At 41.5% G+C, this 24,859-nt stretch overlaps 1 protein-coding gene across 3 annotated transcripts in view; it reads left to right on the forward strand.

Annotated features, from left to right (window-relative positions):
* SPTBN1 (spectrin beta, non-erythrocytic 1) overlaps positions 1-24,859 on the forward strand; it is a 300,241-nt gene that overhangs the window by 126,882 nt on the left and 148,500 nt on the right. For all 3 annotated transcript variants that reach the window (XM_085888100.1, XM_085888098.1, XM_085888099.1), the window contains 10 exons: positions 10,497-10,648; positions 12,302-12,475; positions 15,269-15,360; positions 16,141-16,221; positions 19,080-19,195; positions 19,478-19,590; positions 19,688-19,875; positions 20,555-20,672; positions 21,861-22,019; positions 22,124-22,426. In XM_085888100.1, the coding sequence (XP_085744226.1) occupies positions 10,497-10,648; positions 12,302-12,475; positions 15,269-15,360; positions 16,141-16,221; positions 19,080-19,195; positions 19,478-19,590; positions 19,688-19,875; positions 20,555-20,672; positions 21,861-22,019; positions 22,124-22,426 (1,496 nt within the window). The remainder of the gene's footprint in view (positions 1-10,496; positions 10,649-12,301; positions 12,476-15,268; positions 15,361-16,140; positions 16,222-19,079; positions 19,196-19,477; positions 19,591-19,687; positions 19,876-20,554; positions 20,673-21,860; positions 22,020-22,123; positions 22,427-24,859) is intronic.

Genomic DNA, 24,859 nt, shown 5'->3' on the forward strand with positions numbered 1-24,859 from the left:
TTAGTTGATAAAATCGATCGTTTTCTTCTCTGCCAGTACAGAATGACATTATCCTTCACAGATGCATGCTGTTGTTGTCTGTTGTCTCCTGTTGTCTCCTGATTTAAATTACTGCAATAATGATCTTTAAGGCAAAAGTGTAATTTAGAAAGAAAAATAAAATTGAAAACAAATTGGGATAAAATTGTGTTTAAATGAATTGCTACAAATCGAAGATCCAACACCCCCCCCCTCCCCGCACTCCGAAGTATGTTAAGACCCTTCCTTGTGTGTATAATAAGTAGATGGTCCCTAACAAGTCGTAATTTGACCTTCCTTTGGAATTGGAATGCTTTTTTGTATGGCGCAGTGGAGTACAGCCTATTTCTGGATCCAGTATTCTTTACTCTGATGTCCACATTCAAACTTTGACATCCTGATATCGTGATACATTTAACTGTTAAAATGTATTTGGTAATCGGTCAAATTATTGAGTGATGGTAATGGTGTGCAGTAGTCCAAGTCAGACTAGTTAATGTTTTAGCAGTGTGCCTTCGAAGGACAGGACATAGCTCTTGTCTCATTTTTGCCTTGGGGAGCGTTTTGAAGCCCTCAACTACACTGATTTTGAAATTTTTTCTTTTGCCTTCTGATGCAGTTGCTTGACTGGTGGATATGTCTCCTGGGTGATTTCTTTCAATTTAAATGTGTTCAAATGTCAAATATCTACCTGCTAAATAACTGTTTATTAAATTTAGATACCATTGGTAATTCCAGCTGTTGACTATTCTTCCAAAGTCCAGGTCGTGTTACAGCATTGTGGCTTCACTTCTAATTAGCTTCACCCTCCTGAAGAGACATGAGAGGCTATTGCAATTGATCTCTGTCTGATTGTGTGTGCCTGTCCACAGATCTACTTTTATGTAGGTCATTCATTCTCAGATATATCATATAATCTCGGTACCACAGCAATACTGCAGTTAAAAGGTCTTTCTAATTATTTTCAATCATGAAATTACAACAAAGTCTAACATGATCATAAACGCACAGATTCTTTAGCATCTATTGTCGCAGTGTATTGTGTTTCAAGTTAACCTTCACAGCATTTCTCTCGGGCCTTGCTCCACACTTTAGGCCACTGGCTTGACTAGCATGGCTGGACGACCTTAGTCACACTTTATTTGGCCAGTTGCGCCGATGGTCTGAAGTGTGCTGCAAGGCCGACGAGCTCAACTGACACACCTGGCCAGCCTTTGGCACAGTTTGACAAAGTTGTCAAATTCAAGCAAAGATTGATTCTTGCATCTTGAATGTTGATTATATCCAAGTTAGCCATGCTCAGTGCTCATTCCTGAGGATGTGCTTGTTCATGCCTATATATACTGAAATCTGTTGTTTATTCCAAGGCGTTAAAAAAAAAAAATGCTACATCACCAGCACACATCTTTACGCAGCATTGAAATAGGATTATACTTTTTGCATTTTAAAAATACACACGCAAAATTATAAAAACTCGCAGAGTACATGTCCGACGGGTGATCTTGTTTCAAGCATGCAACATGTTCTTCTTCTGACCCATCCCTTTTATTTTGGCAGTGCAGAGGCAACTGACAGCAATGGATAGGCAAAACAACCCAAAAAAACCCCTGGGTTACATGCATAAAGCAACAAAAATAGCAGAATTATAAACACCAGTACACCCACTCGCAACAGGAGCAACAGGGGGAGTCGTGTTATGACCTCCGCCACAGAAGGTGAAGGAGGTTATGTTTTCACCCCTCTCTGTCTGTCTTTTTGTTTGTCTGTGAGCAGGATATCTCAAAAAGTTGTGAATGGATTAGGATGAAATCTGGTAGATAGGTTGGGTTTGCGACAAGGATGAATTGATTTGATTTTGGTGAAGATCCCGATCTGGATATTAGAATTTTTAATGTAATTCTTCACTTCTTAGTGGTGGGGCCAAAAACGATATGGGGGGGGAATAATATGTTAAATTAAAAGATACAAATTTCAATAAGATAACACTCACCAGTGATGAGTGTGGAAGTTGTTTATAGAGGTTGAATGGTGGAGTTAATGGGACGAAGGGGCAGGATCGTTTGCCTCTTCATCCGAGGATGAAATTATAGCATCTTCTAGCCTTTATTACTGCCCCTTTTCTGCTACTTTTCAATTCCTGCCCTGTTTGTTAGGTCAGGTCAGATTAGATCTGTGACTTGCTGCTGCAGGTACCATGTAAACCTGTACTAACCTATTCCATGGTCGGGTTGTCGACAACTAAACCGTCTCCCCCACCAAGTTTCTTGGTGAGGAGGGTGAATGATATGGACACCCAGCAGGATTAAGAACAAAACCTGTAAAAGGGTGGAGGAGCTCCTTGTGAGCCAACGGCCATCCATATCTAGTGCCCAACTGTGTCTGCGGGCGTCCTCCTGTAGTTGGGTTACTTTTCTTTTTTTAAGGAGGTTGATTTGCTTTCCAGCCACTGGTAAAACACTTCATTCTGCAAAATCAACAAATGCAAGGAAATGTTATCACCCACTCCCTGGGAGTACCTCTTGTGCTGCTGCCCTTTGCAGGGCAGCTCACCGGATGATGCAATTGGGGCAAAGCCTTCAGGAACCCCCAATCTTTGATGATAGGAGGGAAACCCAAAAAATTGATTCCTTCTGGGAAACCCAAAAAATTGATTCCTTTGATTGCTTTTATAACCAAAAAAATTACGAAAAAATTGGAACCTTCCCGGGTCAGATTGTGGTAGTGTCGGGCTGGTGCTGAGGTGTCGTCCACCAGAAGGCGGTTTCCTTGGGTTAACCTGAGGCGGTCCTTTCGGGTGGGTGCCGAGAATGTCCTATCCCTAAGAGAGGACGATCACCTGTCTCTGCTATTATCTGAGCTCAAGTCTCTGAACATCGGTATTGCAGCACTCTCTGAGGTTCGGAGACCGGATTGCGGCGAGGTCATGGTGGGTGGTTACACCTACGATTGGTCTGGTCGCTCTGATGGTAACAACACCAGCACTTGTTTTCCTAATTTCAAAGAAAACCTCTTCTGGAAGAATCCAAAATTCTTTTTCCTTCTCATTTTTACTGGCATGTTGCTCACTGTCTGGGTTTTCCATGTAATGGTTCCTCAACAAACCACTACAAAGGATAATCTTTCTCAATCACCATTGCTGCTTTTTAAACACCTTTGTATGACCTTACACTTAACTACACTAAAATCAATCTGCCCTTTCCTGTCTTAAGAAATCCAAACTAATCTGCAACTGTTTGGGGATGTCCTCCCGCAGTTGGGTTACTTCTTATTAGGAGGTTACTTACTGGCTGGATTTGCACTCTGACCACCGTAAAACCCTTCACTCCGCAAAACATCTCGAAGCAAAAAAAAATCTGAAAACCCACTCCCTGGGAGTACCTCCTGTGCAGCTTCCCTTCGCAGGGCAGCTCACCAGATGACGAGATTGGGGCAAAGCCTTCAGGACCCCCAATCTTTGATGATAGGAGGGAAACCACGGGGTAGCATTCCTGGGTCAGATTGTGGGAGAATGTGTCGGAGTGGTGCTGAGGTGTCATCCACCAGACGGCGGTCTCCTTGGGTTAACCTGAGGCGGTCCCTTTGGGTGGGTACCTGGAATGTTCTATCCTGAAGAGAGGATGATCACCTGTCTCTGTTATCATCTGAGCTCAAGCGTTTGGACATCAGTATTGCAGCACTCTCTGAGGTTTTGTTTTCCTAATTTCGGTGAGACCGGATTGCGGTGAGATCATGGTGGGTGGTTACACCTACTATTGGTCTGGTCGCTCTGATGGTTACCATGCCCAAGGAGTTGCTATAGCCGTGTCCAATAAGCTGACACCGATGATAATTGAGGTAACACCGGTCAATGGGTGTATTATGAGACAAAGGATTCGTCACTCCTTAGGTGTCATTTCCCTGGTCTCTGTTTTTGCTCTGACTGAGGCGAGTGATCTCATTGTGAAGGACGCATTCTATGCCCCGCTCGAGTCTGTGGTTGATCAGTGCCCCAGGCCAGATACACTTCTCGTCTTGGGGGATTTCAATGCATTGACTGGAACTGATAGTGATGGTTATGAGACGTGTGTTGTTCCCCATGGGTCTGTTATTGTGAACCAGAATAGCACTAAGTTCCTTGACTTTGTTCATGGTTCATGGTTTCAGCACCTACAAGCTCATCGCTGGACTTGGTTTTCCAATGCTGGCGGTATAGCAAATGCGATTGAGCAAGTGCTCGTTGATGGTTGCTGGAGGATGATCCAGAACTCTAGGGTCTACTGGATTGCTCAATTCCTCAATACTGACTACAGGCTTGTTGTAGCAACTCTGAAGTTGCAGCTTAAATCCAGGAGAATCCAGCCTCGGCTGGATGTTGGCAAGCTCAAGGATGAGAGGATAGCTAATGAGTTTGCAAACAGGCTGAGTTGAGATTTGGGGGGGGGGGAGTCTGGGTGCTTTGGGGGATCCTGAAGAGTTGTGGAGTGCCTTCAAGACCACCATCCTTGATGTTGCCAGTGGATGTCTTGGAACTCACTGTGGGGCCCATAATTTGTTTTGTCTCAAGTCTCAAGAGACACTGGATACCATTGACCAGAGTCACAGGGCCAGGCTGAATGGCAGAGCTGAGCTGTTCAGGTAGTTGAGGTGTAAAACTGTACGTGCCCTAAGGGTGGACAAGGAGCCCGATGTGCAAGGAATCTGTGAGGGGGTAGAGCATCACCTCTGGACAAGTGATTCACACCCTGCTTATGGGGGAATTTGTGCATTGCATTCCTCCAAGTCAATCACCCGGTGTACTGCAGTTCGAGCAGAGGGTGGTGGACTCTTGACAGTGGAGTCTGAAGTGAAGGCCTGCTGGGCCAGCTCACCAGGTAGCACAATGGTCACCGCAGGCAGGGAGGAACAAAGGAAATGCCAGTGCAGACTTGCATTAGACGGCAGTGAGTTTGGTCTGTCGTGGTGCTTCTGAGCGGGGGTGAAGCAGTGACCCGAGTAGCATGATGGTGATTATTGTCAATCAAATGCAAGTGGTTGAGATGGTGACTGAAGCTGTGTTTGAGGTGGGAATGGTGCTTGGTTGAAAATTGGTGTCGAGATTGAAGTGTTGGCTGAGGTACGGTAGTTGAAAGGTGGTTGTTGTAGTCTTGTGGAGTTTGTAGCTGGAGCGGGGTGGTTGATGAACGTTGATTGAACTGTGGAAAATGTCGGAAGTGAGCATTCAGATGCGAGTGAGCGATGGAATGTGAGCTTGTATGAGGTGGTTTTTAAATGAATTTGTAATAAAAGTTCATGTACGATTTTATCCAGTGTGGTGTAGTGATTGAGGTGGTTGCAGCGAGAGTGGTGCCGTTAGAGGTACTATGGCAGTTGAGTTTGGGCACGTGATTTGAACCGGGTTTTGGCACTGATATGCAAATGAAGAGGTGCATATGTTGCCTCACTTATTGGTGGTCATAGCACATGCCCCTTGATTGTGATTTTCAAGCAAAATACAGAAAAATGTGGAGAAAGTGGGGAAAAACCTGCCTGAACTGTACCCGACACAATGCATATCCCCTATGTAACCCACTAAACATAGGGAAAAGACTGTCTGGAATACTTAATAAGAAATAATCTACCTTGGGATATACTGTATGGTGGTTGCCATTGCTGGGGGTTGAGACGGTTCGCTAATCCGTAACGATGCGTTTCCTTTCAAATGAGTTTGCAATGGCAAATTTCATCCATTCTCCACAATCATGGAAAATCGGTCTCCCTAAAACTAATCTTAACTGCAGACCTTTCAGCTTACTTCCAACCATCTCATTAGTAAGGTAAGCTTTGCTTTGGCTTAACGGTTAGGATGGCTGGCTTAAGTTCAAGCCCCCCCCCGTTTTTTCATTGAATTAACACCTAGTGGGTTGACTCAGCCTGTCATCCTTCCGAGGTCGGCAAAATGAGTAACAGCATACTGGTAACGGGGCATTGTGTCAGCGGCACAGCCACACTCTCAGAAAATGATGCAGCCATAGGCTGCATACGAATAAATATATCAGTAAGGTCATGGAAGCCATCATCACAATCAACATCAAATCCTTCCCTTTCTCTAACCTAGTTATTTTGGATTCATGTCCATTCACTCTACCTTGGATTTGCTGCTTCTGCTCTCCTAACGATGGATGGATGCTCTTAATCGCAGACATTGGTGGCCAAGTGTTCGTTGCTGGTCGCTGGAGGATGATCTAAAACTGCAGGGTCTACCGGATTGCTCAATTACTCAGAGAGAATGCCCTATCCTATCTTGTAAAAATTTTGTAAAGGTAGGTATGGTAAAGCATTGGTTTAGAGAAACGGCCCTCTCCTATCTTGAGCATTTGACAGTCTGGCACCCCACCTTGTTCACCAAACCTTCTCCCCTTGGCATCCCAGGCTATCTCGACATGTGGCTTTCTGACTTCCTCTATTTTTGTAGCCAATGTGCAGCTGGGATTCTCTCATGTCCTTTTCCTGTGAAGGTTGGAGTGCCCCATGGTAGTCCAATCTTAATCTTAATATTCATATTCCTGAATGAGGAAAATCCTCTTTATTGCTTTACTGTTGACTTCACCTGATGTCATAACATCCCTCGTCTTTCAGATAGTCAGACAGCAAGCAGGCTTTCGTCTCTTCATACCTTGATAAAATCACCAGGTTGTCAAACACTTAGAATATGTTTGAATCCTGATCTCTCTCTCGCTCTCGCTCTGTCTCTCCAAAAAGACTTTGTGATGAACCCTCCCATCTACTTTAACAATTCTCTTGAAGTGCAGTCACTCAAACTTTTGGGCCTCACAATCATCCATGATCTTTTTTGGGCAAAGCATATATAACTTTAAGTTGGCCTCCATAGCCAGTCTCCATCTGGGCATCCTCCATTGTGCAAGTCCTTCCATTGCACATGTGAATTGTTATCTACCTACAAGCCCTTCACCTGGAACTTGATGGAATACTGCCCTTCCTGTAGGATGTCACCATGGCTTGCACCTTGTCCATTTTGACGTCGTGGAAACTAAGGCCTTTAACAGCATTGTAATCTCCCATGATGCAGCTGAATCTCTGTGCCTATTAGTTTCACATTGCAGACAGGTCAGTGGATTCTCTGTATTCTACTGCCTCCTTTCTGGTTATACTAGGTGGTTTTCCATTGCCTACCCAGTGTTTTGTACATACTCTATTCTTTTCAAATGCTGGAAAGCAAGGAAGCAAACAGCTTGTACATTTTTTAAAGCCCTTGGTATGACTGCTGCAGTTTGTACTGTCGACCTCCCAAACTCAGAGCAGACGTTCTAACCATTACACCAGCGAGTCTGGTTATATTTTATGTACAACTATGGATAATAAAACCATTTATTTCATTTTCTTTTGTATTCTGAGTTGGGTTCGGGTAAGTATGGTAAAGCAGAGCAATTAGGGTATAGGGTAATCATTAGAATTGGGTAGAATAGAGCAATAAGGGAAGACTGTCTGTAATCATTATGGTAGAGTAATTAAATTGCTTCTTCGAGTTTGCTTTGGTGAGCTTCTGAAAGAAAAAGGCAAATTGAGGTCTGGAGTCATTCTTGGTGAATGCATGTTGGATTGGGATAAAATTCCACATTTGGCCCACGAAATGCATCACTCACTGAAGTGTGGCTGCCTTCGATGCACTGCCCCTGCACATTGTGGCAATAATTTGTAATTTGTTCAGAATGCTGGCAATAACTTACTTAATACTTGTGAAAGACATGGTCGGTTCTTTAACATCTGACAGGCAGTGCTGGCAGATGGAACATCCAGTTTAATGTCTGCGTTCTTTGATGCAACAATTTGAACGCAAACTAGAAAGCTCAAAGGTGAGTGTGCATGTTCCTATGCTGTCCTGCCCACCCTGTTGTTGACTTTGTGCCCATAACTAAACTGGTTCCAAGGCTGTATGAAAAAAAAAAAAAACCCAACATTTCTTTACAGTGAACAAAATGTATACAGTACTTGCAAATGGCTTTCCCCTCTTAGCAAATAGGCCAATAAAGCACATGCTAAATATATGACCTTTATCTTTCACAGGAAAAAAAAAGTTTGTGTGGAGGGAATATCTTTCATGATGAAGTGCAATGAGTTGGCAATGTAGTAATTTGTGCTTTGCAAACACTGTCGCCGAGTTCTGCTCCATTGGATTTATTACATTCCATTATGTTTGCCGTGCATTTGGCAGACAAAATGTTTCAATTATGCAATACCTCTTCAGGTTACAAACCCAGTAAAATTATTGCTTTTGACGTTTCTTTTGGTGAAGGAATTTGCGATGAGATCCTTCCTGAATTGGCTCGCCCTCTTTAAACAAGCACTTTGAAGGGCAATAATTTTGATTGAACAGTTGGTTTCGTCCTTTTGGAAATGGAATGCCTTACCCATTCGGAAGGGATGATAGGTGTGTGTGTGTGTGTGTGTGTGTGTGTGTGTGTCTCACACACACAGACACACACACACACACACACACACAGTCAGATCTACTTCAATATAGGTTGTTTCCTCTCAGATGTCGCATAATCTATAAAACCCCACCGACAATTTTAATTGATCTCTGGTCCAGTTCGTGCAAGTGTAATAATCAGCAAAAGTGTGCAGCCATTTACACCAATCTGCTATAAAGCTATTTACCCTGCTGAGGCTCTGCATTTTTAAATCTCGTCTTGTTCTTTCTGCATCAAATTGTTTTGTTCATGTCATTATTTTACTGGATTACATGGTGAAAAAAATATCACTTGCTACCATCATCTCAGTTGATCTTGTCTTGTGACGAATTAATCGTTTTATGATGCTGTTTTGCATGCTTGTGACAATTAGCTTATTATAGTTTTTTTTTTTTGTATTTCCCTGGTATTCAACGATGCCACACCCACTCTGGCCCAATACTCTGCTATCTGTACTAACATTTAAATATTCAGTCTGGCATTGTTGAGGACCTAGGTTTCATGCTTGAGAACCAAATACCGAATCACTTGACCAACTATTTCAACATGAAACTGTTTTTTTCCAGGGTGGTAATCTTTGTAAGGCATTTAGTTTCTCCATTTTTGTTTGCCTGCCTGCCCACACAGTGGGAGATGGGGTTTTGCAATCATGTATCTATGAGTCTGTCCCACAACTTAAATTTTTTTTTTTAACCATTTGAGCTTTTGTAATCAAATTTGAAAGTTTTATTATGAGAATATGGAGAAGACAAATTAATAACGTCAGAAAATGGGGACATTAAATTGAGTTCCGACCGACGGACTGGCCGAGAATCTGTCCATGTACTTTTGTGTGCGCAATATTTCAAGAACTATTAAACATTTAGCTTTCCTATTACTGATATCTATTCCTCATGCCATTATCTCAACCTGATTAGATCATGGCTGAATTGTGTTGCCATGGCAACCATCACTGTAACTTTGTGTGTGTGTATGTGTGTGTATGTGTGTGTGTATGTGTGTGTGTGTGTGTGTGTGTGTGTATATATATATATATATATATATATATATATATATATATATATATATATATATATATATATATATATATATATATATATATATATATATATATATATATATATATATATGTATTATTCACTAATTGAGTCCTCCTCTGCACTTCTTCCTCTATCTTGGCCGGGTCCAATACCTCTGTCTGGCAAGGGAGCCCTATTGGTGGGACGGGGCCTCCACGGTGGATTTTTACGGCAAGGGGGAAGAGTGCGACTAGGCACGTACCTGCCACTTCGGTGATTGATGGCTTCCTGCCAAAGGGAAGCCTCGGTGATGTCCTTTGAGTAGGCTGGGGAGCTTGTTGTGCTGGATTCTGTGCTGGAGCAGAAAGGACTGACGTGGAAATGGCATGATGTGTGCATGGTGTTCGTGTGAAATGGTTCAAGACCATGGTGTAGAAAGGAAAGTCCATGTACTAAAGCTAACATTCACAATGCTTACTATATATATCCACATGAATACGATATATACTTGAGAGGTTAAACAGAATACTAAGATATAACGAGCTTTAATCTGTGTGGGTGTGCTTTGACCTTCCCTCTGCTCACAACCGTGGCAATATACATAGAGTTATAAGCATGATTTATTTTTCGATCAGGTTGTCCTATTGTTTTTCATTTATCTCAAACAGTTGTTTTATGTGTTCCTTCCCTGCATGTCGTTTTTACACACTTTATCAAACTGAATTGGTGATTATTCATGTTGGTTTCTGTGTTCATTTGCTTTGGGAGTGAGTATAGTTAAGTTATTGGCATGTGCAAGCTAATCAAAAATCCTTGCGCTTTCCAATCCACCATTTGTCACTTTGCAATTTAAATTAATGCCTCCGCTTTGTCTCTTTGGAGTTTGCCCATTAGGGAGACCAATCCCTTACAATATATAAATTCAGCCATTAATTAGAAACTTTAACTCCACTTTTACCTTTTGCAGATCCTGTCCATCCATGTATGTAACATTGTGAATTTAACTTTGCAGATGAGCGTGAGGCTGTGCAAAAGAAAACCTTCACCAAATGGGTGAACTCACACTTGGCTCGCGTCTCCTGTCGGATATCAGATCTCTACACAGATCTACGTGATGGCCGTATGCTCATCAAGTTACTGGAAGTATTGTCTGGAGAACGCCTGGTACGTTTTTGATTCAGAATAGGCCATGTTAATATTACCTGAAGTGCTGTCTCTTCTGGTTGGAAAATGAAAATATCCATCGACATGAATGTGCCACGTGACCACTAAATAATGATTCAAAGCTCAAATGGAATCAAAATTTTTTTCATTGCTTGTTTTCAAAATGCTCCAAAATTAAATTGTTTTGACATGTCAGGAAGTCAGTAGACTTCCTATGTAGGGATGGTGAGAAAAATAGCGAGTGAGGGGAAAAAGAAAATGAGCAGAAAAATGTCAACAGTTGTACAAAAAACGACAGTGTAAAGAAGTTGCTTGGATTTCCTTCTTGTGTTGCTTGTGAATGCATTTAAATCAAACCAAAGAAGGGCTACTACTAAGTCGAGTGCAGTATTGTAATTACCTCGCACACTCAAAGCAAAAAGTGGAGTTAAGGAATTGGTTCATGTCCATCCGACTGTCTGTCTTATCAGTTTATGATCGAGGAACAACTTATTTAAATTGAATGTTATATTTATAACATAAATAGGAAGCCAAGATTGCCATTTCACCATACTTTGTCTCTAACCTCATTCCAACTGCATATGCACTCAGGAGTGAGATAATATTTTAACTCTGTCTACTTGTCTGGCAGTCAAACAAAATTGAAAATCATTCCAGACAGGAAACTTACTGTTTTAAAGGATGTCATAAAGGACACAAACAACAGGCGCAAATAACTCGTGTACTGTTAGGGTGGTGTGATACACTGCCTAAAATGGTGGCAAAACTGGACTTAATTTAATTATTAGACTTTTACAATCTTTATTTAAATGTAATTATATGCTTGAACACTGCAGAACACAAGTCGCCAAAAGAACACAAAAAGTAATCCTTCCAAGAACCTCCAGTTTTGCAGTACTTGGGCATGTTCTATAGGGTGGTGTATAACACATTGACACTGCTTCAATAGTGCTAAACTTGTGGATGTTATTATTAATTTTTTTTTAAACTATCTTTGAAATAATTATTTTATTATAGGATATAGTTGAACACTGCATGATGTATTGTGTTCTATGAACTCTCTAGTTCTTGCAGTTTCCATTCTTAAGTTGTGTTTATTTCATACACAACACCATAAATAGTGATGCATAAATGCAAAGAGTTGTAGAAATTTATTTTTGCACAACTCTTAAAAAAAAAAACCTTTGGTGTATTGGCTATCATTTTCCTCAATAATCACTATGATATGGAAATTTTATGACCTTTTCAATGCTGAGGCAAACATAATCCTTTCAAATGACATTCTATTCTGACTTTTACAGGGTATATATTGAAATTAATAATGTACAGACTAATTGTAATGATGAAAATTTCTTTACATCTGTTTTTTTTTATTTTCATTTTGATGGTTGGGATACAAATAATATGGTTAAATGGTGCAAGGTGCTCTGTGGAGTTACCATTTAAGGACTTGAAATGAGCATGAAGCAAGGGATCCAGTAGATATTTATAATGGTATTGATTCCAATCAGAACTTTTTTTTTTGAGTACTAAACTCTGATGACATTGTCTGCTGTGCCTGTGTTATGATGGTCTTTCTAAAGGAGCACCTAGTGATTGTACATAGCATAGCGACTTAATTGTAACTCCACCTACATTATGATCCCCTTGAAGCCCAAACCGACGAGAGGCAAGATGCGTATCCACTGCCTTGAAAATGTGGACAAGGCTCTGCAGTTTCTCAAAGATCAGAAGGTGCACTTGGAGAACATGGGCTCACATGACATCGTTGATGGAAACCATCGTCTTATCCTGGGCCTCATCTGGACCATAATTTTGCGATTCCAGGTTTGAGATGCGTCTGCCATAGTTGGGTGCCAATTTGGTTGATTGTGCAAATGTGAGCTATACATTAAACCATAATGCACAATGTAAGTTATGTATTGTTAATTTTGGTTATCACATAATCAAAATGTAATGATCATTGATTTGCATTATCTGTTTACCCTTTTCCCAAAATTTGTTGGTAAATGTGGTTTACCTTCCTGTTCAGTTTCATAAATACAGTACCGATAGCTGTTTTCCCACCCTACTGTTGTGTATACAATGCAAATTTGGACTGGAGTACAATCTTTGTTGAAGTTAAATAACTGACTAAGTTGATGCAGTCAAAATTTTGGGGTCGAAAGTGTTTTTTTTTTTTTCAATTTCATTATTACTAATTTTTTTTTTTTGTATACATAGTCGAGGCTTGTGGAAGAGCTAGGACAAGCACACTGAATGGATCAGGATGCAACATGAAAAAAGGAACAGAGAGAGTAGGGAAGCGACAACAGCAGAGCTAAAGGCCAATATAGAGGGAGGTGGACAAACAATGGGTGTGGAGAGGATGCATGGGGTGGACAAGATGGATACAGAAGGAAACTCTCAGTAGGAAAAACTGGAAATTTGGAGGGGGGAGAGGGGATTTAATGAGGGTAAAACCAGATCATGGTTTTGGATTGGGAACGATCTGCGATGGTGGTGAACAGCTGTCTTGAAGACTTGGAGGGAAGAATGGGATTTAACATCATGTGGAAGTTGGTTCCACAGACAGGGAAAAGGAGGAGCAAATAAGTGAAGGTGAGCAGTGATCCTGGATTTAGGAAGTTTCACAAGGGGGTTAATGGTGTACCGTGATCTGTGCCCTGCAGAAACCTCGTGGGGGGGGGGGGGTGGGGGACAAGCATGGAAAAAGCAGAGGGTGCAAGACCATAAAGGAGGTAGTATTTGACAGACTACCGACCTATCTGCAGTGGTGAAGTGATAGGCCCGTAGACTCAGATTCATCGTGGGAGATTCAAATATCTTGAGCTTGGCTCCTACGGTGTCAAGCTGAGCAAGATGTGAGGCAGGGGAGCCAGCCCAGAGAGAACAGCATTACTCTATCAAGCTGTGGATAGGAGTTTGGGTGTGCGAAGGAAATATTTTGCACAACGGAGGATGCACTCGGTGGCTGGCTTTGGAGGCCAACTTTGAAATGTGGCTTGCCCAAGAAAGATCATGACTGATAGTGAGATCCAGGAGTTTGAATGATTGAACGTTAAGAAAGTAGATGGGAGGGTTTGTCAGATGGTCCTTTCAGAGAGAGATAGTGCGAGTGTGAGATTTGTCAGTATTGAAAGACATATTCTAAGTGTTTGATCATCTTGTGATTCTGTCAAGGTCTGAAGAGGGGTAAGAGGCTGCAGCTGAAGAATTAGAGATGTCGTGGCAGAGGGTGGAGTCAGCAAATAGATAAAGTGGATTTTCCACAGAGCCAGAGAGATCATTGATGAAGATCAGGAATATGACTGGGCCCAAATAACTGCCTTGGGCTACTCCAGCCTTGAGAAGAAACCTCCAGGAGAGGAGATAGAAGGATTCTGTTGAGAGCCACATATTGGCTATGAGAGTCGAGGAAGTCAGTAAACAAAGTGTGGAGTTGGCCTTGGATGCTATCGGCAGAGAGTTTGGAGAGCAAGGCAAGATACCAGACTCTATCAAAAGCACGAGATAGCTCCAGCGAGACAGACTTGATCTCATGTCTAACTTTTTTGTTTTTAGGACACTTGAGCTGATGTCATCCAGTCCAGTATCAGTCAGAATTGAGGGTTGAAAGAACCTTATCCACCTTTTTAGGTGAAAAAGGCACAAAAGTCTAGAAGCAGTTGGGTATGACAGGGTCAGGTGGGTATTGAGAGTGAGGGGTTGACATGCAAGATTTGTAATCAAACAGAATTGAGGCATTCCACCTTCTCACAAGTGGAATCGGTTGTGGTTACATTTGAAGAGAGGAAAGGAGAGCAATCTCCAGAGATAGACTTTTCAAGGTGCTGCCAGGTTTTAGAGGAGGGAGACAATTTTGAAAGTCCATTCTGGAGGTTGGACAGATGTTTTCTGGCTTTCATGAGAGTGGACGCACACTTGTGGAATTTTTGGAATGCACTGAGATTGCTGTTGGTTGGATTAGCCTTCTAGCAAGAGTGCATGTGATAAGGTTTGCTGAGTGCAATAGGCAAGAGCACCTTCAGAGCTAGCTATAACTATGTTATAACAGTATGTACTTTAATCATACTCATGTTGTAATCATACAAACTTTATAGCAATCCTGGTGTTGGCTTAATGGTTCAGGTGGCTGGCTTAAGATCTTAGGGTCCTGAGTTTGAGCCCCTGTCGTGCCATTAAAATAACAGCAGGTGAGTTGACTCAGCTTTTCACCCTTCCGAGTTTGGCAAAATGAGTACCAGCTTACTGTGAAGAATGATCCATCCGAATATACTGTGTTGGAGTGGAAACCCATCCAGGATTGTGCTGTGTAACCAAGAAAAACTTGCTCGGCAGCACTGTGTGTTTAAAGACCCGAAAGGAGTGGTGGTGGTTCTTTGTATTCAGTCAGAGGCCGTTTTATTGTATATATATGTTGATTGTGAACTCTACTGATTATGATTAACTGCTCCAAAGTAATTCATTTGTATTTGCCGTTCACATTTTTCCATTTTATGTAAGGTTTTGTTTTCTTTGAGTTTGTGATTGTCATCATCTGCATTATGACTTGAGATTCTACAGTCTTGTACTCCAGTTCTAGTTTTTGCCTCATTCTGCAATCTTGTGTGTGAACAGATTCAGGATATTAGTGTGGAAACCGAAGATAATAAAGAAACAAGATCGGCAAAGGATGCACTTTTGCTGTGGTGTCAAATGAAGACTGCTGGGTATGTTTAGTTACCTTTATTAGTATAGATTGGAAAGACTAGAAAATCCCTGTTCCCTCGGGGAACATCACCCAGTGAAGAAAGGAGCCAAGCTGTGCAACAAAGTAATTATTTGTGAGATTTGTTGTTTTCTTGAGGAAAAGAAGATTGCACTTCCCATTTTAAGTCGGGATTGGAGATTTGCCGAGCCGTACAGGCAAAAATCGCAAGTGGGCTCCCCATCATCACGTGGAGAGGGGTGGGAGGGATTGTGCCCATGACCTGATCCTGGTTACCCCCAGCACATATGCAGACTTTGGAGGAGATTGGCCCAGCCATGTTTTTTATTATTTATTTATTTTTCTATGATTTTAGGATGTACATCGACAAAGAATTGCCTCATTTTATAAAGGAGGATGGGGGGGGGGTCTTTCTTGCAAGCAACCTTTGTGTTTTTTTTTTCTTTCTTTCTTTAAGCCAACAAGAATGCAAAGTAGGATTTGACAGATTATGTTGGTGGTTTGCATTAATTTTTTTCTACCAAGTTTGGTAGTTATTTTGTCAAACTTGGCTCTGGCTTGAGCTGTGTATTGTTTATGGCATTCTGGGCAGCAAGTGAAGCATGTTGTTTAAAGACATAGCGTCTGTTGATATACTAACAAGCTTCTTTTGCCCTGAGGCAGAGTATCATGTTTGTAAAACGATCTTTTGCTGATCTTTTACAAAATTTGCACAGTTATGTGTGAAGGTTACTTTTTTGAACTTTTTGACATTTTTCAATTCTGTGTTTTTTTTTTTCAGGTATTCCAATGTAAACATTCACAATTTTACTACAAGTTGGAGGGATGGACTTGCTTTCAATGCACTCATTCACAAGCACAGGTAATTTGTATTTTGCATTGAGATTTATTTTGTTTTTTTTATTTTGTTATTTATTTATTTATTTATTTTGCATTGAGAATTATCAGTTCATTTTCCCATACTATATTGCCATCATGATTTACTCTGAACTCATCATCCCACACTCCCAACTCTTATCTACCTGTCTTTCCTATGCTACCAGCATCAACTTGTTTGTTCTGATGTTCAGTTTTGTTTTTGCTCTATCGAGTTATTGCACACTCCAGATATGACCATTCTGCCTAAAGATATTCACAAGTGAGAGTTTGTCAAAATTAATAATTAACTTTCTACAACTTTCTCCCAAAAGTAACCCACAAAAATATCAAATATTTCCAAACAATTGTATTTGTGTTTTTTTTTTTTGTTTTTCTTCACTTTTGTTTCAGAATTAACAAATTATCACAAGCAGAACATTCCAAGATAACAATCAACTTGAGTTAATATTTCGTAACATGTGAAACCAACTAGAAACCAGGTATGATGGACAGAGGAGATAGCGAAGGCAGTTGGTGAAAAGGAGACTTTGAAGAGGATAGAGAAGATCAAGGATAGTGGGAGGCAGTCAGATGCACAGTTGCTGCACATGTATGGGCAAAACAAGAAGGCAACAGGGAGAGCTATGGAAGAGGTGGTGTACAACAAGTTGGAGGAAGATGATATATAAATTGGCTCGTGATGGGGATGAGGATGGTCAGGACATGAAAGGGGGGGAGGGTAATTTATGTTTGTGGTAGGCGGCCTAATGACAGAGGAAGTATTGAATGTGTGGGAAGGGTATTTCAAAGAGCTGTTGGACCAGGAAGAAAACAAAGGTGAGCTGGAGTTATTGTGTTATATAGAGTGGAAAGTGGAGTTGGTGGAGATCACAGAGGAGGAATTGCATTAGGCAGTGAAAAGGATGAAGAAGGGAAGAGCACCAGGCATTGGTACACAGAAATAATCATTGCAGCGGGAGAAGTCGGAGTCAGTTGGATGAAGAGGCTGTTGAATGGATGTATGAGAGAGGGTTCAATTTCGGAGGATTGGAGGACAAGTTAATTGTGCCAATATGGAAGGGGAAAGGTGATGCTCAAGATCTGGGGAAGTACAGGGTCATTACACTCCTTCGTCATGTCATGAAGATGCTGGAGAGGATTATTGGTGGGAGGATAAAGAAGAGTGTGGAGATGGAGATTGGAGAAGAGCAGCTATGGTTTAGAAAGGGTGAGGGGTGTGACGGATGGGATGTTCATGCTGAGACAGCTGGTGGACAAGAGGTTGAACGTGCAAGGTGAGATGGCATTGGGATTTGTGGAACTGGAAAAGGCCTACAACACTGTCCTGAGAGATGGTGATGGTGATGCTGAGGTGAATGGGAGTGCCAGAAGCAGAAGTCAGGTTGGTGGAAGGGATGTACAACGGAGCGAAGGGAAGACTTTTGGTTGGCCACAGGATATCTGCGGAGTTCAGTGTGAACGTTAGTTTGAGGCAGTGAAGCGCTCTTAGCCCACTCATGTTCATCATGGTGATTGAGCTGGTAAGCAGGAATGTGAGCTTAAGGGGGAGTTTGTGGAAGATTTTGTATGCCGATTATCTGGCTGTTGTGGTGGCGAGTGGGTGGGAGATGCAAGGAAGTACTGGGCGAGTGGAAGGAGGCATTTGGGAAGCATGGGCTGGAGATGAATATGGAGAAGACTTTGTTCATGTTGGTTGGGCAGAAGAGAAAATAAAAGAATATTGGGTGTCTGGAGAAGGAGATCAGACAGGAAAATAGGTTTGAGGAACAGTGACCGGGGATGATAAGTCCAAAGCAGAGGCATGGAGGAAGTTTCAGATGGGTGTGAATGTGTGGAGGGAGTAATGGCAGACAAAAAGATATCAAGAAAATTGAAAGGGAAGGTTCTGATGTCGTGTGTATTGCCGGCCTACCTTTACCATCTGGAGACAGTGGTACCGACAGACAAAAACAGAGGCTGCAGGTTTGCGAGAACAACTAGGACAGGAGGATTGTAGGAGTGAATAGGGTGGATAGAAGGAGGATGGATGAACTGAGAGAGGCAATTGGCATGCAGATGGGCTTGAAGGGGAGATTGGTGAAACTGGCTGAGATGGGCTGGACACTTGGAGTGGATGGGGGGGGGGAGAGAATGGCATAGAGAGCAGATAGATTGAGGGAGCAAGATGGGAGGAGAAGAGGTAGACCATGTTTGAGATTGCGAGGATTGTGTGAGGAGGGATATCTGTATGGTCGGGGTGGTTGGAGCGTGGTGAGAGTCGACTGAAGACAGAGTGAGGTGGATGGGTATCGTGGTCAAGGCAGGGAAGAAACTTGGTGCCATCGGACCTCACCCCTGATAAAGGAAAGAGGAGGAGGAGGAGGAGGAGAAGAAGAAGAAATGTAGTCGACAGGTGATGTCAGAGTGAGAGTAGTGGTGTATTATTGTCGATCATTTGCTAAAATTTTCATCATGGGCAAGTAATTAATTTTGGTGTGTTTCTTCTTGAAGCTGTCTAGTTCATTCTTGATATGAGTTTTTCTGATGAAAACTGATTAAAAAAAAATATTTTGTCTTCTGATTTAAACCTTCCTTTGTCATCAATGTTTGAAGGTTGTTATTAATATCAATCATATCGGCTTCAATTAGTGAGAGTGTACATATGCAGGAGTTTATATCCTACAAGGTAGTTTGCCGTTTGAAAGTGTTTTATGTAAAAACTGGAATGTCATTGTGAAATTGTCATGTTTAACTTGTTCACAATACACATAATGCTTAATTTGAAGCCTGTTTGCTACCACTGACACCTTGAGCTCCGTTGGTTGGTTTTAAAACATTTTTTTTTTAATTCATGACTGGCAGGCCTGATATTATTGACTTTGACAAACTAAAGAAGTCAAATGCACACTACAACCTTCAAAATGCTTTCAACATGGCTGAGCATCAGCTGGGGCTCACCAAACTGCTCGATCCAGAAGGTCAGCTCATATACTGTCTTTTTCTTGATCAATGGTTTGGTCTTGTTTACCTGTCAGATTTGCAGTTTGAAATTTGCTTTTCTTTCTCATATTTGTGCTGGAAGGTTTGCAAACTACCTTCTCCAACTCTTAATTTGTGTAGTTATGTTACCTATTTTGCAGAACAGCTGTTGACTTGTGCAGCTTTCTATAGTGCCACTGATAAATTTCTCTGTTCATCATTGAAGTGACATTGTAAGTTGAAGTAGCCTATATAATTGTGACACGCATGGTGTGCATCAGATATCAGCGTTGATCAGCCAGATGAGAAATCTGTTATTACCTACGTTGTGACCTACTATCACTATTTCTCCAAAATGAAAGCACTTGCTGTTGAGGGAAAGCGGATAGGAAAGGTATTCTGACCACCATTTTGTCTTCTTCAACCATTGAGTCATTGCTTAGCAGAAAATTCCTCGTCATAATATATGTTGCAATTGTGCTGCCTTCTAGGTTCTGGACAGTGCCATAGAGACTGAAGAAATGATCGAGAAATACGATACGCTTGCCTCTGACCTGCTTGAGTGGATAGAGCAGACAATAATCATCCTTAACAACCGGAAGTTTGCCAACTCTCTGGCTGGTGTGCAGCTGCAGCTGCAGGCCTTCAGTACCTACCGTACCGTGGAGAAACCACCAAAGTATGTGCCAGTGACCAAGCCTTTTAGCTGCCAATGCCATGATAATTTTCCAGGCTTATTTTGTGGTTTCTATTTAAAAAGTCATTGTTTTTAATTTGCCATCCTCGGTTTGCATCTGTTCTTTCAATTAGTTGGTGAATCGGCAACGTGGTACTGTCTGGTGGATAGGCGAAACTTTCAGTCTTGTTATCTGGGAAGCGGAGTATATTTTAAAGTGCAACGACCTTTGCATTGTTATGATCAAACTTGATAATCCTTTATTTAATTAGCTAGGAATACATAAAATTGTTATGTCAGTCTTCCTTCTCCTTCACAAGCTAGAGCCATTCCTAATTTACAATACCTGTACACCTAAAGGGATGATTACTGCCATTTCATAATTTGGAAATATGTTACTCCTTACTGTTTAGACAGTCACCTTATCATTCGTCCTTCCATCCTCTTATTCCTAATTCATCCAAACATCATTTCCCTTCTCTCCCTTCCACATTTATCGACACAACTTTCTTTCTACTTCCTTTCCCTTTCTCTTGCTTTTATGTAAAGTGTTTTTTTTTTTTTTTTTTTTGCATTTTCTCCCCCCCCCCTCCCCAGTACCCCATGCCTTAGTACATATATAGTCCATATATTTGACCCTAAGTAACTGTTTTATTGATCTTATAGTGCTTGTTGTCCTTAGGTTCACTGAAAAGGGCAATCTTGAAGTTCTGCTGTTCACAATCCAGAGTAAAATGCGTGCCAACAACCAGAAAGTGTATACCCCAAGGGAGGGCAAGCTCGTCTCTGACATCAACCGAGTAAGATGCTCTTTCAACAATTATATTGCAATGTGCTTATTTTTCATAATCATCATGGGGAGATGCCCAATGAATTACTGCATCCTGTGTTGGGCTTCTTATTCTTTTTTTTATTCCTCCGCTGACAAAGTTGCCAGTGGCAGGCATTGTTTTCGGGTTGTCCTTATGTACGTCCGTCCACCCTAGTTTTTTCTGTTTTCTCTGCAACTGCTTATCCAATTGACACTAATTTTTCACCATCGGTGCAACTACTCATGTAGAATGTTTTAATGATAATTGTGATGTTATAGGTCACATGGTGTGGCAGCCATGTTGGAAAAAAGTAAAAATTTGGGCCTCTATATTCCAAACCGCTCCAAGGAAAAAATTGAAACTTGGCACATGTTAAGTACTCCCCATGGGAAATAAGTGTTTTTTTAATTTTTATTTTAATGTCGGGTTGCTTCGGTATGACTTCACAATTGCATATGTCGAATGCTTTGTCCGATCACTATGAAAATTTTTGAGGGTCATCTAAGGCTCCATTGTATTTTATGGGGGGAGTAAATTGATGACATCGTTCATGTGGTTTGACAGCCATATTGTTTTTAACATAAAAAAATCTCCTCAAACGGCTGAACAGATCGAGGTGAAACTTTACAGGTATAATTGCTTATCCATGAGGAACAAAAAGTTATCCACCTATGATGCCATAGGTCACATGGTTTGGCAGCTATGATTTTTTTGAAGAATAAACCTTTAAAAATCTCCTTCTCCAGAACAGCTTGACAGCTTGAGAGGAAACTTTACCCACATGTTCCCCAAGCCTTGGGGATACCAGGGTGTTCACGAATAATTAATAGGTCACATGGTTTGGCAGCCGTATTAGATTTAATGAATATATTTAAAAACAACTCTCTTGAACTGCTTCATCAATCGATGTGAAACATCACAGTTATGATCTTGTAGTCATGGGGAATATATATGTTTTAAATTTAAACCTGATCGGACACATGGTCTGGCAGCCAGAATGATTTAACATTTTGAATCTGGGTTCAGGTATTTTAATCAAACTTGATACAATGATGTATAATGATGTAATAATGTTGGCGGAGGCATATCTGGTGACGTCGAAGAATTCTCTTCTAGTTTGTAATGTGTATGGAACACTTTCCCAGTAAACTTTGTTCTGTGGTACCTTGTGAACAGGCCTGGGAGCGGCTTGAAAAGGCTGAACATGAACGAGAACTGGCTTTGCGCACTGAGCTTATTCGACAAGAGAAATTGGAACAGTTGGCACGTCGGTTTGATCGAAAGGCAGCACTACGTGAGACGTGGCTTAGCGAGAATCAACGCCTTGTTCTACAGGTAGCCAAGCCTATAACTTGAAGAACTGTCACATAGGCTTTTTATCATTTATGTGATGCTTTTGGAGAATATTCTGAGCAAATAAATTTGTTTTGGGTTGGCAGGATAACTTTGGGCAGGACTTGGCAGCTGTGGAAGCTGCTACAAAGAAGCATGAAGCGATTGAAGCAGACATCTCTGCATATGAGGAACGTGTGCAAGCAGTAGTGGATGTGGCACGCGAGCTTGAGGCAGAGGGCTATCACGAAGTGAGACGCATAAATACTCGCCGTGATAATGTCATGCGGCTGTGGGAGTATTTGCTAGAGCTGCTGGCAGCACGGCGTGCCCGCCTTGATGCCAACATAAGTTTGCAGCGCATCTTCCAAGAGATGCTACACCTGATTGACTGGATGGATGACATGAAGGTATGATATCAAAATGTCAAAGCCACAATATTATTCTTACAATGAAGACTTGATGTTTGTGACATTGTGTACTTGTCAAAATGTCATGCATCAGGTAGTCTTTCATAATCCTTACTATAATTCACATACCGGTGTTTGTGTGTTTGTGGATTTGTTTGTCGGGCTACTGCTCCTCCAGTTCTGGCCCAACTACATCCAGATTTACTACAGAGGATCAGCATAACCCCAGTTAATATATAGGGGTGTTTTTATATTTGGGGTGGGGGGGGGGACGCACATTCTCTATGTGAATGTGTATCGTGTAGCGTCGCCTCCAGGTGGGGGAGGGAATTACAAGTCTCCACCATTTACAGTGCAGTATTCCTGTCCCCACATTTTCCAGTGTGTTGAGGTGTTTTGAATTATAAACAGTAGGTATGTTTTTGCTTCATGCATGTAACCCGGGTTATTTATTTTTCCAATACAGAGCTGTCAGTTGCTGATACACTGCCCAAATAAAGGTATGCTTCAGAAGAATGTGTTGCATGCTTGGAACAAGATCGCCCGTAGGGCGGGTACTCTGCTGGTTGTAAATAATATTCAATTTGACTTTTCTGTGCAATTTTTTTTTTCTTTCTATTAACTCATGTTGCAGAGTCCTGTGGGCACTTGGATCCATAAAATATCCAATGCAGTTAATTACAGAAAGCATAAACCCATTCCTTCATGAGTGGATTGTCAATTTTCAACTGGGTATGTTTATTTGTAGTTGCCATAAATTTGATATTGTTGCGTGCATAGACTTCAAAGTCTCAGTCCAAAAGCAAGTGGTGAATGAGTGGCTTGGAAACCTCGCCCATGTGGTACCACACTGTCGAGGGGTTATTGACTGGATGTTGTCATGCACTGAAGATTTTACCCACACCTTTCGAATCCTCTATTCCTAAGTATCCATGGGTGGAAAGGAAGTGTCACCATGCAAAGGATTTTGACACAATTTTAATAACAATATCAAAATATTTAAACATTTTTAATGAGAAAGGAGCACAAGACAAATAATAAGTACACAATTTACATTTCTACATAATGGTACAATTATTCATGAGCTGTTACAGGAAACGCATGCAAAACAAAGATCTTATAAATACTCTTCACTACTGCTGCAAGCCTATTTTATGACGGAGGGTTGAGAGCAGAGAAGAGATGCACCAAAACTTGTGTGGGATGTGGATGCGAGCGTTCCCTTCATCAACATTATTAATTTGATTTGGGGTGTCAGGAAAATTTCAATCAGGTTTAAACTGAGCAAAATTTGCCAAAAAAGTATTTTCTTCAAATTTGACAAACTGGTAACAAGAAAAAAATAGGACCACTGGACCTGCAGCTTATCTTGGCCCTGGCCTAATGTTGTAACCCAAATTTGATCCCATTCTTGCTGGTGAGTATGGAGGAGAAGATTTTTGAAGGAATTTACTAATTCCACAATTTTGACATACTTTGTCAGGTGACCAGAACAAGCTTTGTAATCCCCGTTACCAGTCAGGAGCAGAATGTTGCTGCCAAATTTCAATGGGATCGGCCTAGCCGTTTGGCCGGAGAAGTTGAAATGGGAGACGTTGGACAGTGCATGATGACAATACCTTATCTGGAATTCCAATTCCAGGTAAGGCAAAAACATAACAAATGCCATGGGTGAGGATCATATCTCAGGTGAGCATGAGCATTTGTGGGATGCATAACACCACCGGCAGGCACATGGAGTGAGCACAAAAGAGAAAATTAATGCAGAACATCAGAGAGAAATATGCACTACTTTGGCCACATCACTAGAGCAGATGGTAGCCAGAGACAGTCATTGGAGGGGAAGATCAATGGAAAATGTAGGAGTGGGAGGCAGAGGAGAAAATGGATCACAGATATAATGGAATCGATGCACTTGACCTATGTGGAATGTGTAAAGGCATCACAGGATAAACTGAGGTGGAGATCCATGGTAGTCAACCTTCTGGGAAGAAGATGACACCAACAAACAAAAGAACAAGAAAAGAGCAACTGGCCATGCTGTCTGCATTAATGCATTTCCACTCCAACATTTATGGGTGACAATTTATGGTGAGATCAGACCATCCCATGCGATGGCATCTCTGGTTGAAGGAGCCTGATGGTCAACTTGCAAGGTTGTTCGAGAAATTGCAGCAATTTCGATTTTATCGTCCTGGTAAAAACCATGGTAATGCTGACGCACTCTCTCTGCAAGCCTACCTGGGCAATGATTAAATTTTGCGTGCGACAGGAAAACAAAGGGAATTCGCACGATAACCTGCAAGAAGTATGCCCTTGCATCCCCAATTGTAGAATCAACTTTGCCACTAATCTCTGATGAGGAATTTGGTGATTTGGATGGAGCATGGCCCAGCAGGAATATTTGGTGTAAGACCAAGTTAGATATTGGGT

The sequence above is a fragment of the Eptatretus burgeri genome, chromosome 7 (genome assembly GCF_056783735.1).
Source record: "Eptatretus burgeri isolate ZD-2024b chromosome 7, Ebu_testis_v1, whole genome shotgun sequence".
In the NCBI taxonomy this organism is placed as follows: Eukaryota; Metazoa; Chordata; class Myxini; order Myxiniformes; family Myxinidae; genus Eptatretus; species Eptatretus burgeri.